At 41.5% G+C, this 16,165-nt stretch overlaps 1 protein-coding gene across 2 annotated transcripts in view; it reads left to right on the forward strand.

Annotated features, from left to right (window-relative positions):
* The window catches only part of CA4 (carbonic anhydrase 4), a 123,074-nt gene that overhangs the window by 87,539 nt on the left and 19,370 nt on the right, over positions 1–16,165 (forward strand). Inside the window, exons 9-10 of one of the 2 annotated variants that reach the window (XM_040336908.1) lie at positions 11,179–11,232; positions 13,758–13,919. In XM_040336908.1, the coding sequence (XP_040192842.1) occupies positions 11,179–11,232; positions 13,758–13,919 (216 nt within the window). The remainder of the gene's footprint in view (positions 1–11,178; positions 11,233–13,757; positions 13,920–16,165) is intronic. The other variant, XM_040336909.1, reaches the window with a different exon arrangement.

Here is a 16,165-nt window from a genome sequence, read left to right on the forward strand (position 1 = left end):
AGAAAATAAAGGAATATAATAAAAAAAAAAAAAACAGAAGACAATAGAACAGAAAATAAAATAATACAATATATTAGATTAACACATAGCAAAATAGAAAATAAAAGAATAGAATAAAAAATGATTTATTAAAATAAAAATATAATATAACCATCTTCCGAAATTTGAATTTCAAATAGAATAAATTTGAATTCGAATACATAAAAAGAAAGGCATACAAAATAAAATAGAATATAAAAAAATAATAGAATAGACTATAATAGAATAGAAACAAATAGAATTAGAAAGACAATAGAAATAGAATTTTTAAAAAAAATAACCATTTCCCAAAATTCTAATAGAATACATTTGAATTTGAATAGAATAGAAAATAACAGAATAGTATAGAAAAAAACAACAGAACAAAATAGAATATAAAGAATATAACCATATTCCGAAATTCTAATTTTGAATAGAATAAATTTGAATAGAAAAGAATAGAATAGAAAAAGATAGGATAGAATAGAAAAGAATAGAATGTAACAAATAGAAAAAGAATAGAACAAAAAACAATACAATAGTACAAAAAGACTATAACCATTTCCCAAAATTCAAAAAGAATCAATTCATTTTCAATAGAATAGAAAATAATAGATTAGAATAGGAAGAGGGTTATATTCTTTCTATTCTATTGTTTTTTTCTATACTATTCTGTTATTTTCTATTCTAATCAATTATTTTCTATTCTATTTAAATTCAAATTTATATTCTATTCTATTGTTTTTTTTTAATTATATTATTTTCTATTCTATTCTTTTCTATTCAAATTTCAGAAGATGGTTATATTATTTATTTTTTAATCTGTTCTATTCATTTCTATTCAATAGTATTCCATTCGATTCTGTTCTTTTATTTACCAGTACTATTCTATTTTGTTCTGTTTTACTCTATTATAATCTATCCTTTAATTTTCTATTTTTTTTTTACATTTCATTTTTTTATTTTCTATCTTATTCTCTTTTATTCACTTTTCAAAAACATTCTCTCTGTGTTCATTCAGACACAGACCTGTGGCTCGGACCACACCCCCTCTCTCCTCATTGGCTCACTGACTTTGATTGACAGCAGCAGGAGCCAAATTTGCATCCTTTTTTCCCACAAATAGAGCTTTCTTTTGGTGGTATTTGATCACCTCTGCGGTTTTTATTTTTTGTGCTATAGACAAAAAAAAACAGAAAACTTTAAAAAAAGCAATATTTTTTACTTTTTGCTATAATAAATATAATAAAAAATATATAAAAAAAAAGAATTTCTTCCTCAGTTTAGGCCGATATGTATTCTTCTACATATATTTGGTAAAAAAAATGCAATAACCGTATATTGATTGGTTTGCGCAAAAGTTAGAGAGTCTACAAAATAGGGGATATATTTATGGCATTTTTATTATAATTTTTTTTTTACTAGTAATAGCGGTGATCTGCAATTTTTATTTTGGGACTGCGACATTGCAGCGGACAGATCGGACACTTTTGACACTATTTTTGGACCATTGACATTTATACAGTGATCAGTGCTCAAAAAAAGCACTGATTACTGTGTAAATGTCACTGGCAGGGAAGGGCTTAATACTAGGGGGAGATCTATGGATTAAATATGTGTCCTAGGGAGTATTTCTAATTGTGGGGGGATGGGACTGACTGGGGGAGGAGACCGATCGTTGTTCCAAAGCAGTAGGGTCTCCTCACCCCTGGCAGAACAGAGATCTGTCTGTTTACATTGACAGATCTCCGTTCTGTCCTTCTCAGGAGCAATTATGGGTAACCGGCGACCATTGCGGCCACTGGCCAATGCGCATTTACTCCTACATCACACGGTGCGCGCGCGTACCCTTTATACTACTTAAAGTGCATGCCATACAGCTACAGTGATTTGCAAGGGAGTGCCATTCTGACGATTGCGGGCGGACAGCAAGGGATAATGCATAGAATGCATTAAGATAACAAACCTTCTGACTTTAGAACCATTTTAACTTCTCAGTGGCAGGAGGTACATCCCTCTTCAACCAGTCCCCAAAGCATAGTTCCTCAGTGGCCAGCCTTCAGCTCTGAAAATATAGGTCCCAGTGGAAATCCTTATTTACTGTCACAATGACAAGAGTTTCATGAACTACAAATTGGCGCAAAAGTTACAAAAGGAATGCAGACATTAATAAAAAAAGCTGCCAAGAGTTCAAGTCCTCCCCATTCTGCCTAAAAAAAGCATTTTTATTTCTGTCTGTTACCAATAGTGATTTTTCCTCAGTTCAGATTGGCAAAATCATTGTCAATGGAACAGTAAGTGAGCAGAAATCTGTTTAACAGAGAACCAGATAGAAATGAAAAGTTTGCATAAATTGTAATCACTTCTGTTTCTATCAAAAAGTGTAAAGAGAGTTATGACTGCACTTACACTTTGAACGTTGATTAACCACTTACAGACCGGGAGATTCCCCCACGTGAATGACCAGGCCATTTTTTGCGATACCGCACTGCGTCGCTTTAACTGACAATTGTGCGGTCATGCGGCGCTGTACCCAAACAAAATTGATGTCCTCTTTTCCCCACAAATAGAAATTTATTTTGGTGGTTTTTGATTATCTCTGCGGTTTTTATTTTTTGTGCTATAAACAAAAAAGGAACAACAATTTTGAAAAAACTATATTTTTTACTTTTTGCTATAATAAATATCCCCAAAAAATAAATAAAAAAATCTTCATCAGTTTAGGTCAGTATGTAATCTTCTACATACCGGTATTTCTGGTAAAAAAAAATCACAATGAATGTATATTGATTGGTTTTCGCAAAAGTTCTAGCGTCTACAAAATAGGGGATAGATTTATGGCATTATTATTATTATTATTATTTTTACAAGTAATGGTGGCGATCTGCGATTTTTAGCAGGACTGCAACATTGCAGCAGACAGATCGGAATTTTTTTTGGCACCATTGATATTTATACAGCGATCAGTGCTATAAAAAAGCACTGATTAAGTTTGATGGGGAGCTGGTTCCTCCCAGCGGGTGGAACGTACCCTACGGCCTAGGACTGACAACAGGCTTGAGGCCATAGACATGGTAGCACTGTATACAAACTATGATTCGTATTGAGAAAGGCATGTGTATCACATTCCTTTGAGTAAAACGTTTCTGGCAACATTAGGAGGTGCGATAGCCTATGTATGCAAGAAGTGGAGGATTCCTTGAGTTAATTGAAATACTTATTGTTTGGTTCTCAAAATTTGTTGTATACTGCTTCATGTGAAGCCGAGATCTTTGTTTTGTATTTGCCTTTTTTTTATTATTACTTTTTGTACGGCAAAACTTTAATAAATACTATTGAAACATAAAAAGCACTGATTACTGTGTAAATGCCACTGGCAGCGAAGGGGTTAACACTAGGGGCGATCACGGTGTTAAATGTGTTCCCTGGGAGGTGTTTCTAACTGTGGGGGGAGTGGACTGACTGGAGGAGGAGAGAGATCACTGTTCCTAATCACTAGGAACAGCAGATCTCTCTCTCCTCCCCTATCAGAATGTGGCTCTGTCTGTTTATTGACAGATCCCCGTTCGGGCTCTCGTTCCCACAATTGCGGGTGGCCAACCTGCCACAGTGTAATGACGGCGACTGAACGGCAAGTGGTAAATTAATAGACCAGGGCAGGGTGTAGTCTGGGGCATGCAAGAAATAGCTACATGTTAACAGAGCTCCAGACTAAAACTCTTATGCCCTGTACACACGATCGGTCAATCCGATGAAAACAGTCTGATAGATTTTATCATCAGTTAACCGATGAAGCTGACTGATGGTCAGTCCTGCCTACACACCATCGGTTAAAAAAACGATTGTGTCAAAACGCGGTCACGTAAACCACGTACGACGGCACTATAAAGGGGAAGTTCAAATCCAATGGCGCCACCCTTGGGGCTGCTTTAGCTGATTTTGTGTTAGTAAAAGACGATTCACGCTTTTCTGTCAGCGTACCACAGCGTAATGAATGTGCTATCTCCATAACGAACGCTAGTTTTACCAGAACGTGCGCTCCAGTCCCCTAATTTAGTCTGAGCATGCGTGGATTTTTAACCGATGGACGTGCCTACAAACGATCGTTTTTTTTTCTATCGGTTAGGTATCCATCGGTTAATTTTAAAACAAGTTTCCAATTTTTTAACTGATGGATAAATAACCGATGGGGCCTACACACGATCGGTTTGGTCTGATGAAAACGGTCTATCAGACCGTTCTCATCGGATTGACCGATCGTGTGTAGGCAGCATAGGGATAAATAGGTAGTAGCTATTGACTGCAAAATGGACAAAGCAGGTTGCCAACTACTTTCTACAAAATCCCCAGCTTTCAGCTAGGCAACAATATATCTACTGATCGCGGATCAATGCTCTGCAAACTCCTAAGAATTTTTTTTTTATAAAAGCAATTTTTTTTACCTGCAAAAAATGTGCATTTATTATTTGTTTTTAAAAAGTGAAATTATCCTTTTACAGTGCAGAAATCGAAATATTTTAGAACCTATCAAACATCATTGTCCAAAACTGCAGGGGCTTATGCTTTTTACTAAACCGGCTATATGACAGGAGTATGTCCCATTGATAGCAATTCTCCTTCTGTCGGTTGACCATCAGCATGGTCCTTACAGTACTGCTCAGAACACCTTAAGATATTCAACTCTTCTGTGAGCAGTTTTGCATCCCCAAAATGAGTAGCATGCAAATTCCATCTTTGCAGCAAGTAACGTGAGATAAAAAGAGGATCTCCTGCCTATGTATGCCCAGCTAAAGGCTGATGATGACATCTGTGAAATTAGCCATTCACGCAACTCCAGACCAGAGACCAGATATATAACACACTAATTTTTATTGTTTTTTTGTTATTTCTAGAATGTTTATTCCTGGCAGCATACCAAAGACATGGAGATCACCTCTTTAATGTTACCCCCACATCTTTACAGTTGCCCTGTTGGTCGTTGGTCCCCTAAAACAAGACTTCACCCTCTGCAGCAACTATCACACGTTGCAGCCTCTAATAGTTTTTCCAACTGAAAACTTAATGAACCCACAATGGACTTCTCCCCTTCATGTCTGTTCAGTGGCTAATGGATGGCTGAATTGGTATCTAAAAATCAGGCCAAGAGAAGGAGCTGAATGTGTGGAAATTAGTTGACCATGTTTTCGGGGACACACAGAGAAGGAAATCATATAGGGCAATGGCCATTATTAGAGGAGACAGCTTTAATGGTAACGTTAACCTGTGGGTAAGGGGCATTGTTGTAGGTGTAAGTAAGGAGTGTTTATTGCTCTCACCCATAGTCATGGGCGTCCGCTCCATAGGGCAAGGGGGGTCGTTTCCCCCCCCCCCTGGAATCGCCAGGGAGAACCAGGAGCAGGGCCGCTTTAAGCGGCGACTTCAGTGCTCCCCTCCTTTTGTCCTCCGGCGCTCGTATCGTATGTCATGGAGCTGGGTTTGTGTGCAAGGTCCCGCCCCCCTAGTTCGGCTCGTCTGATAGTCTTCTAGTGTTCCGCCTATCACACGAGCCGAACTAGGGGGGCGGGACCTTGCACACAGACCCAGCTTTGTGACATACGATACGAGCGCCAGAGGACAGAGGGAGAGGAGCGCCGCTTTATATCGTTTACCAGCCATGTGCTTTGTTTGTTCCAACATCTGTTGCCACAGGTAACACTAGACTATTTTCTGATGTGTTTTTAGCAAGTCTGGAACCGCAGAGCAAACACAACACAGAGTTGCAGCCTACGGCATAGTTTCTAGTTGTCCCTTATTTAGAGTGCCTGTCCCCCTTCTGGAATCAAATCCATTTGTCCCTCATTTCAAAAGGTTCCTCTTTTAGACCTGAAATAAATATACTGTCAATATAGTGTAGTGTTTCAGTCAAGGGAAAGGGGTGCTGTGTAATGTAAAGGGGTCCAGTGGTGCAGGGTGCTGTGTAATGTAAAGGGGTCCAGTGATGCAGGGTGCTGTGTAATGTAAAGGGGGGCAGTGATGCAGCGTGCTGTGTAATGTAAAGGGGGGCAGTGATGCAGGGTGCTGTGTAATGTAAAGGGGTCCAGAGGTGCAGTTGTGGAGAGGGGGGTACACAGTAATGACAAAGAGATATGAAAGATGCAGGGGGCACAGTGGGGTGTTTTTACATTTTAACATGGGGGGGGCACTTTTAACCCCCGCTAGCGGTCGAAGAAGGGGTAAAATGCGACTGTGTATCGCCGCTGCCGAAGCGCGCCCCCCCCTGAAAAAATTTCAGCGGACGCCCATGCCCATAGTATTATCTACAAAACTAACAAAATATTCTCAACAGGAAAATTATATTACCCAGCTTATAGGGGCAACTTTTTTTATTTTCCTCCATTGGCCTACACATACACATAGTTGTATATGCCCATGTGCAGGACCCCATGTGTGCAAGCCATGCAGACTTGTGGATCCCCAAGAAATTAAGACACAAAGAGGAACCAGTCAAATTATTTATATCGTAACACAGGAAGCTTTGGGGCTGCCTTACTCCCATCCCCTTAGAACCATTATCACCCTGGATATTAGGACATTGATACTCATTCTCTCCAAGCAAGAGTCGTCTCCGGAAACCCATGGGTGGTGCCTTTCCCTGAGGGCCACCACCCAATACGTGGCTATATGGCACTTAAACGGGCTCTTTCATATTCTGAGCCAAACTTCCTGCTGTGTGGGCGCAAATGTCTTTGGTTGCTAAGATGCAAGTGGTCGCTTGACTCCTAGCAACCAGGGACACTGCACGGGCCAGCCACAACAGGTTCACGGGTTCAGTGAACACATCTAAAAACTGCAAACTTTAAGTCCATAAGTGTAAAGTTAACAATTTCTCTCTATTTTCGAGGGATATAGACAAGGGATTGTCAAACTAAGGGCATAAAAAAATTAGGGGCACTCCCATAGGGACATCTACCAATGCGAAAAACAATATTGAAAAATGCTGTTTGGCTGGGTGCAGCTCTTTTAATAAGGCGTAAAGTGAATAACTAAAAATGCACAATTTCTTTAAATCAAGTGTGGTGCTGTGCGCTGCCATGTTGTGACATGCTGTACCTCTGTCTGCATTTTACCACAGCTCACCACACCTCCCGGCTGCATTGCAGTGTGGACTGAGCACCTTGAAAAAAAAAATGTCCCCCCCACGCAGTGACTAGTGTTTATCGAGTGTGGAAAATTGGCATTCACTGCACTATGCATGGAAGAGCCCTAGAGGATTTGTGTAATTTCCAGGTCTACGTCGAAACTATGTGATAATGGTAAAGGTCTCCCATAGCTATGTCCCGCCTACCATGCTATTTGATTGGAAAAAGTTTGCCCAGCAGCCCCCAAGTGACCCCAACTGGCCATAATTCACTTCCCAATGACTTCAGCGCAATTCACGTCAACCTCTGTCATATTTTGTTTGATTTGCCAACTTCTGGGTGAATCGAATTTCTTTCAGTTAACATATCAGTACTTATCATACTTACCACGTGCACACCAGTAGCTTATGTGACATTAGTAAAGTGGCTTGCCTCAGAGAGTCCAACTGTCTGCTTAGTCATTAGGCAGTGTGATGTCAATAAGCCTGCCACCACCCTCTCTATTTGCAGCAGCCAAGCAGCTTGCATCCAATGGAGCTGACCCTGTGGGCTTCCTTTGAGATGTCAGCGTTTTCTCAGTGTAGGTTGAGGTTCTATAAATGGTTTAAGGGCTGGGGAAAGACATTGAGCATTATATGTATACTGAGTGTGTTATGGGTAGGTCCTACGCAGGAACGGTGCAGAAAAAAAACAATGGCCCAGATTCACAGAGAGCAAGGCGCACATTATGCTGCCGTAGAGCAAACACTGTATGCTACGCTAATGCAGCGCAGAGAGGCAAGCATTGCATTCAGCAAGCCAGTTACCCCCTAACGCTGCGCCAGCGTCGTGTCGGTTTCGAAGGCGCATGTAGGCGTAGGTGGAAGTGGGCGTGAACCCATGCAAATGAGGCGTGACCCCATTCAAATGATGGTCCGAGCGCCAGACCAGTACGTCGGCGTGGCGCAGTGTTTTACGCCCGGCGTATCACGAACTGCACATGCGCCGTGACGTGGACGCATGCACAGCACCCCCCTGCGCCTGCTCACAACCACGCCGGCACAACTGCCTAAGCTACGCCGGATCACTGCGTACGCCGTGAACATAACGTACGCCCAGCCAGACACATGTCCAACGCACAATACGCCGGCTTGTGTTCCCTGGTGCAGACCTGTGCATGTCTGTTGCCGGGTTGCACCTCATTGATGGGGAATAACTTTACGCCGGACGTTCAACTTACACGCATCTCTCGTAGCTTATTTCCCTCATTTGCATGTTTGAATGGCTAATCAATGGGAGCAGCCCCATGCGTCCAGCCCATATGTGCGCCCACCCTACGCCGGCGTGTGCAAGCTACGTCGGCGGGGTGTAGCCTGTTTTTGGGCGCGTGTTGGTTTGTGGTTCTGGCGCACACATACGCCGGCGCACATTTTCACTTACGTCGGCGCAACGTGCTATATGTCGGCGTAAGTGCTTTGTGAATCTGGGCCTATATCTTGCCTGCTACAGAGGAAGAACATGTTCCAGCATTGTCTTATTTTCTATATAATGCCAGACGTCTTTCCCTACAATGCGTTACATAATCCTGAGAGGGAATAAAGAAAAGAAAGCGCCTTGTACATTATCCTTTAGTACATTTATTTGTAAAAACAGATTAGAAACTATTTACAAACATGTGAAGATAATTTGTTTTGTAAAAGCCTCTAAATGGTGGCAGTCAATCAAGTTATGAGAGACTCCAGATGGTGAAGGAGAGGACTTAAGGACCACTGCTGGCTGACGTGTTTCGAAGGAATACCTTCTTCCTCCGAGCCTCGTTATAAAATATATTAACCCAAAAAAAGGTGAACCTACCCCTGCAGGTATGTATCTAGGTATACCTAAGGGCCTTGTTTTTAGTCACTCCTCATGTAGAGGCTACCGCCGTAGCCAAAGACATATATGCAAAAAAATGGGTTGTATCACTCAGGGAAGCTCTGCCAGGCCCACTGACAGAGTTGTGTGTTAAATATTCCTGACTGGCTCACTCTGCATGATGTGTTTTAGATATTTATGACTGCCTCAGCCTTTAGGTTCTACTGTATGTTGTATATTCCAAAATGCTGTACTATGTACAGTGTCTATACTATACGCTGTCTACTATGCTGTACACAATGCTGAGCATTATATTTTCCTTACTGTCCCACTCTTTACATTCTGCAGCATGTAATATATCTGTGACTGCCCCACTTTGTACACTATGCAGCACTTTATATATTTTTGGCTGCCCCAAACTTTAGGCTGTGTTGTGCGTTATATTCTTTGGTTAAGCACCAGGGGTGGTTCTATATCAACAGCAGAAGGGTGAAGACTCTGGAAGTGATTGGTTCTTCATTAGGGATAAGCAAATCTACACCTTGCTTTTGCTTTGCTTCAGCTTAGCTTCAAACATTATAACTTTAGTGGTGCTTCAAAGCGTCTTCAAAGCCTCCATAGAAGTCCATGGTAAAGCTCACTTGAAGCCTCCTCGAAGCCCCACGAAGCTTCACTGAAGCCTCAACGAAGCCCCACTGCAGCCCCATCAAAGCTCTACCAAAGTCTCATCAAAGCCCCCTGAAGCCTCATCAAAGCCTCATTGAAGCACCAAGCAAAAGCAGGTGTAAACAGGACTGTAAGCTATTTTATTTAGTGACAGGAGCTTTGACTGGCATTCAGTAATAAAGCCTGTAAGAAGCCATGTTTTGATGCAAGTGCAAACTAGCCCTAATAGGCCCACTTTGACCAGAAGGAAAGAAATTTGCCAGAATTTTGCTGAAGTTGTCCCAGTTCCTGCTGATGCCAAATTGTCCTTGTACTGACCAATTTCTATCAAACGCTCAGATAGAGCTGTGTAAACATTTACCAACTGTAGGAGAGTTTAATGAGGACTAATAGAGAAACATGGCACAGGCAGATGTTTTCCTACAGGAATTAGGAATATCAGCTTGCAAATATAGTTTTAATCAGGTAGAATAGGCTTAAAGCTGACCTACAGTAATTTTTTCAACTTTCCTTCTATTAAATCTTCTGCCCTTGTTGTTTTAACTTTGGATAGTAAAAAAAAAAAAATGCTGTCAGTAAATACCTTATACAGCCCACTTCCTGTTTCTTGTCTGGTCATTAGCTTAGGCTTATGACATCATGCAGAGCTCTCTCTCACTCTGGTGAGAGTTTGCCAGGAAGGGAGGGGGGATGAGTCATAAGAGGGCCAATCAGAGCTGCAGAGCTGGAGGTGTGCCTCTGTGTAAATGCAGGAAGTGAACAGACAGCAGCTTCAGCTGCCCACATTTAAAATGGCTGCAGCCAGACTTAGAGGAGAGAGATTTCTGCAGCATATTTTGAAAGTACAGAATCACAGTATATATAACATAATATGCAAAGTGATTGGAGGGAAGCTTCAGACTGGCAAATATGTTTTTATTACAAATTATGTCATCAGACTGCAGTTCCTCTTTAAGCTACATATGTTTTACATTGCATAGCATAGTCCTTATAAAACGCTATAACAAGAGAGAGCCTAACTGGGAATCACTACTTTAGTAAAACAGTTCAGAACACAAACAGCTACTGTACTTGCACTTATACTCATACAGTAAGTGGTGCCTTTCTCAGTGAAGTCCAGGGTAGCTCAGGTAACATAGGTGAACAGTTGAAAGCCCAAAAACAAAGCACCACCCTACCTGGGTCTTTTGAATAATGTGCATGGTATTAGACTCTAGCCTAGCTGCCTGCAAGCTGGTTTTGGCAGTGGAGGGCCTCTCACCTGGCTGCAGATAATTCGCTGAGCTGCTGAGGGAGGGAAGCTGAGAAACGTTTTTTCCCTAGGTGTGTACAGGAACTCAGGAAATTGTGGGAAAAGGAAATGGAACTGTGTCTGCATCTGTGAATGATGAGTAAATAGGCACTCTACTACAAACTACCACAATTAAACGCAGACATATAAATAAATGTAGTCATTATATTGAACTGCTAACTGCATTTTAGGACATCTATCTTGAAAATTCTTACTGCTGTGTTTTGATTTATTTTTTTATCTTTTCTCCAGTAGGTAAACCATGGTGTTATGAAGTGCAATTGTCACCTTTGGAAAACTGCAGAGGTAAAAAGCCAGTATTAATTAATGGTATTACTGTATAAATGAATCCAACTGGTGCCCTAAGTTACTATTAAACATCAATTAATCATGTATCAAAATAAGAAAAAAAATTGGATTCGTGAGTCATAACCAAGGAAACCAGATATACTGTATGAATGTAGGTGGTAAAACGATCATGCTTTTTTTCTTTTAAAGTGCTTGTAAACCACATTCATGAAATCTGACTTACGGGCTGCATCACCAGGTGAAAATACAGGGGAAAAAAACTTTAAAAAAAGAAAACGAATGCAGCCATCACATCTCATGCCTAGTACACACAACCGGGACCGTGAACAGATCCACCAGAAATCCTGAGGGGAAAACCGCAAACCTGCTCTCAACTTTTTCCCCACACAGACGATCGGTTTTCCCGTCGGGAAAACTCCTATGAGAGCTTTTCCTCTGGAATCCCGACAGTGTTTATGCTCCATCTGAGTTTTTCCCCATGGGAAAACTGCCAAAAATGTTCAGTTTCTGCTACACACGGCCGGGTTTTCTGATGGGAAAAAGTCCATCTGGAATACCGGTGGGAAAAAAGAGAGCTGGTTCTGTTTTTTTTGTCTGGCGGGTTTGGCAGTTTTCCCATCGGAAAAACTGCGAGCGAGCATACACAGGGCTGGGATTCCTGGCCAAAAGCTTTCCTCGCCGTTTTTTCGTCAGAAAACCCGGTCGTGTGTACAGTGCATAAGAGTTGGTAAGCTGTAATTGAATATTTTTTATTTTTGGGCTTAATACCACTCAAAAAAAGAGCTTTAAAACAAGCCCTTATGGCCTCTGTATCTAAAGGCACTGTCGAGAGATCGATCTTCAAGGTTAACAAGAGAGGCATTGTAATTGCATCTCCTCTTTTATTATTTTTTTCTAGTAGCCTGCCAGCCTACTAATGTAAGCAAGCATCAGGTATTGTACAGGTTCATACACAACATTTAGATCTTGAACGCATACATTTTTATGTTTGTCTGATTTTAAATACATTTCTATTTAGTGCTCCAACCCTTTTTGCTGAAGTTGCTTTGTATTAAGCCACCAGGCAAAGCTCTGGTTTATTATACTCAAGGTGAGGCGAATGACAGAAGCTGCTGAAGTACAAACACTGCTGTATAAAGACTATTCCCTTTTCCTAAAAGTTTTATCATCTTTCAGCCTCAATTTGGCCTCAGCCTAAAGCCGGGTTGGATATTGGGAGACATTTGCTGGTTAAAAAAAAACAAGCGACATTCGGACCGTATGTATGACGGTCTGTCCGTTTGTTCGACTTCTGTCGGACAAGCATGCTGATTGGAGGAAAGGTACACACCCCCTCTTCTTATAGGCAAAGGAAGAAAAGAATGTTCAGATCTCTCTGCGCTTAGATGGCAAGCTTACTGATAAGCTATTTATAGCAACCTTTCCCTTTTTCTATGTCCCGTCTCGGAGAACGTGTAAGGCCTTGTACACACCAGCGGACAGTCCGATGAAAACGGTCCGCCGGACCGTTTTCATCGGACATGTCCGCTGGGAGATTTCGGTCTGATGGTTGTACACACCATCAAACCGAAATCCACGCGGACAGACATCGCAGTGACGTGTCCGCTCCGTCGCTGCGACGATGACGCGGCGACGTGCGCGACGCTGGAAGGTCAAAGCTTCCACGCATGCGTCAAATCACTTCGACGCATGTGAGGGATGGTGGCCGATCGGACATGTACGGTGAGTCTGTACAGACGACCGAACATGTCCGACGGACAGGCTTCCAGATAAGTAAACACTACAGATATATGTGGCCAGCTCAAATTTCATGAATCGGGTTTACATTCACAAAAAAGCTGAATTTCAGGCCGATCTATCAAACACAAATTAATGCAGCCTGTATTAAATAATACATTATTACATTTTTTTTTTTATAAATGCAAGCAGTGTAAGTACCTGATTTTGGCTTTATATGAGCCTCTTGCAATAGAGCTCAGACTGGGAATAGACGCAGCATGAGATGCCAGTCGTGTCCTGTAATATGCATGTGATAACAAGGAGAATACATTTAGCCTTTAAAGTGGTTTTAAACACTTTCATATACCAAGTGAAGTGACTGGCCTCAGGTGATACACAGAGATTAAATCCTCCTACATACGTTGTACCTGTTTACCTTCAGTATTCTCTTCTCTACATCCATTCAAAGTTTATAAGTTTTACAGCTTGTCTGAGCTTTCAGAAAGCAGGAAACAGAATTTACACTATGTAGAGCTGAGAGCTGATTGGAGGGAAAGGACACACCCCCTTCACACAGCATTGTATTTTTTATGAATTTTTTTGGTTGAATTAGATGGACTTGTATCTATTTTCAATTTGACCAATTATGTAACTATGAGACAAGTACATACTATAGAGGGATATGTTTTGTCGATATTTTGTGTAAGAGGTTTACAACTACTGTAATGGTATTTGTTGCATTTTGGATAAAGAAATCCATTTGTCTTTAGTTTAATATTGCTTTCTATATTCTTTATAAACAGGACCAGGGGAATGGACATCAATAGACTCATGTGATGGCAATGAACAATCTCCAATAAATATTGTTTCAAAAGAAGCTGAACTAGATAAAAGTCTAAGTCCCTTAAAATTTATCAATTATGATTCTGAAAATGACTTTGTACTAACTAACAACGGCCATTCGGGTAAGTTTCCCTGCAATGTATACATACATTGAAATTCTTTCCATGATACAAAACATGAAAGTGACATATAGGAGGCTATTTCCTAGTTTTACAAATCACAAAGTACCACTTATAGGGAGAACGTGTTGTAAGAGAAATGTGTAGACTGCCATTTGTGAAGAGGCTAGCTTCATGTGGATCCTCTGGCTTTAATGCTAAAGTTTAACAAAAATAAACAAAAAATCCCTACATCTTTAGTCACATCGCTTACCTGTTATCAAGTAGGTCCCACGTTGTGCATCTGGGTAAATCTTCACTGCAGGGCTGCCTGTCCCATTCCAGTCTCTGTACTTCTGGTGCTGTAATGGTTAGTAGCTTCGGGTCCTCAGGTCCTCAACAGCAGTACAAATGATCCAATGGGCACATGTCCTCTTCTTCCTCCTCCACCTCCACTGGCATCCCTGCAGTGGCTTTCAAGATTTCTCCAGGATCCAGCTGCCTGCAAAACATACCTTTTTTTACAGGTAAGTGATGTTTCTAAAGCATAGCGATTTATTTTTTTCAGCTAAACTTCAAATGTAATACTTTCACTGGCCCTGAAAAGAGAATACACCCTGTGAAGTGTTAGTTAAGCCTAATATCAAGATCTGTATATATGTTCTAGGTCAGTGAGGCAGAATTGATCACACTTGAACATTTTTTTTTTTTTTTATCTTTTCAGGTATGACGTGAACATTTTTAGACCTTTTTGTGCACCGCAAGACAAAAAACTTAGAGAAACACTGCCCTAGACAAAAACGAGCAGTTAACCCGTGCAGTGCGAGAGCCCCCCTTTTACTTACCTGAACCCGATCGTTCCAGCGACAGGCAGAGATGAACATAGCAGCTCTTAGCAGGTCCTCATTGGATAGATTGACAGCAGCGCAACCATTGGCTCCCGCTGCTGTCAATCAAATTCAGGGACACGGGGGGGCGGGGCAGAGAACTGCTGTCTGTGTCGATGGACGCAGCAGCAGGGCTCGGGAGCGTGCCAGCACAAGTTCCCCCATGGAAAACGTCTCTCTGTGGGGGCACTCCAGAAGAGGAGGAGCCAGGAGCGTCACTGAGGGACCCCAGCAGAGGAGGATCGGGGCCGCTCTGTGCAAAATCCTTGCACAGAACAGGTAAGTATAACATGTTTATTATTAAAAAAAAACCTTTGCAACCCCTTTAGCCCCACAATAATTTACTCCCCTTAATGACCAGGCCATTTTTTGCGATACAGCACTGAGTTAGTTTAGCTAACAATTGCGCGGTCGGTCGACGCTGTACCCAAATAAAACCGATGCCCTTTTTTTCCCACAAATAAAGCTTTTTTTTGGTGGTATTTGATCACCTCTGCAGTTTTTATTTTTTTGCACTATAAACAAAAAAACACTTTCTTGGGAATCAGTGACATTATTACAGTGATCAGTGCTAAAAATGTGCACTGACATTGTGCTAATGACACTGGGTGTGTTTACTAACTGTATGGGGGATGGGCTGCCTGGGTCAACACACAGATTAGTTTTCCTGCATAGCAGAATGACAGGATCTCTGTGTCATACCCTGACAGAACGGAGATCTGCTTTGTCTACTTTGTCCCCACAGAAAGCTGTGTACGAGCCTGACATACACCTACGGCGATTCGCCCAGCCAAGCCAACCTGCTGCAGTATAACTGTGGCGGCTGGTCGGCAAGCAGTTAAAGTGGATGTAAACCCGATTCATAAAATTTAAGCTGGGGACATATATCTGCAGTGTTTTCTTATCTCTCTCCAAAGTCCTAAGTCCCGAAGCTTTCTCCTGCTCCGTTCTTCTATAAACAGCCTGATAACTTCTGACAAGTTCTCTGAAACATGTGATGAAACCAGCCTGAAATTTGTGTTAGGGTGGGTGCTATAAATAGATTAGCAGAAAGCTGCTCTACTCATAGCACAGCTCTGAAAGTCTCTGCCTATCTGGAGGGGGGGGGGTGCCTTTCCTTCCTTTGTGAGCTGCAGTGTCTAGAAGGGGGAGAGTGTGAAGGACAAACGAAGGAGGATTTGGCACAGCCAGGATAGGTAAAGGATATGTATTTGTTTACTATATGAGGCTTGCGCATAACATAGTAACTGGAAATTGTACTCGTTTAGACTGATAGAGAGAAGCTGTAAGTGGTACTTTAAATCTGAAGAGCAGGAAGGTCCAGTAGACATTAACCACTTGACTTCCTGAAAGGGTGTGTTTTACCCACTTTATGACCAGGAC

Source organism: Rana temporaria, chromosome 2, assembly GCF_905171775.1.
Source record: "Rana temporaria chromosome 2, aRanTem1.1, whole genome shotgun sequence".
NCBI classification, from domain to species: Eukaryota; Metazoa; Chordata; class Amphibia; order Anura; family Ranidae; genus Rana; species Rana temporaria.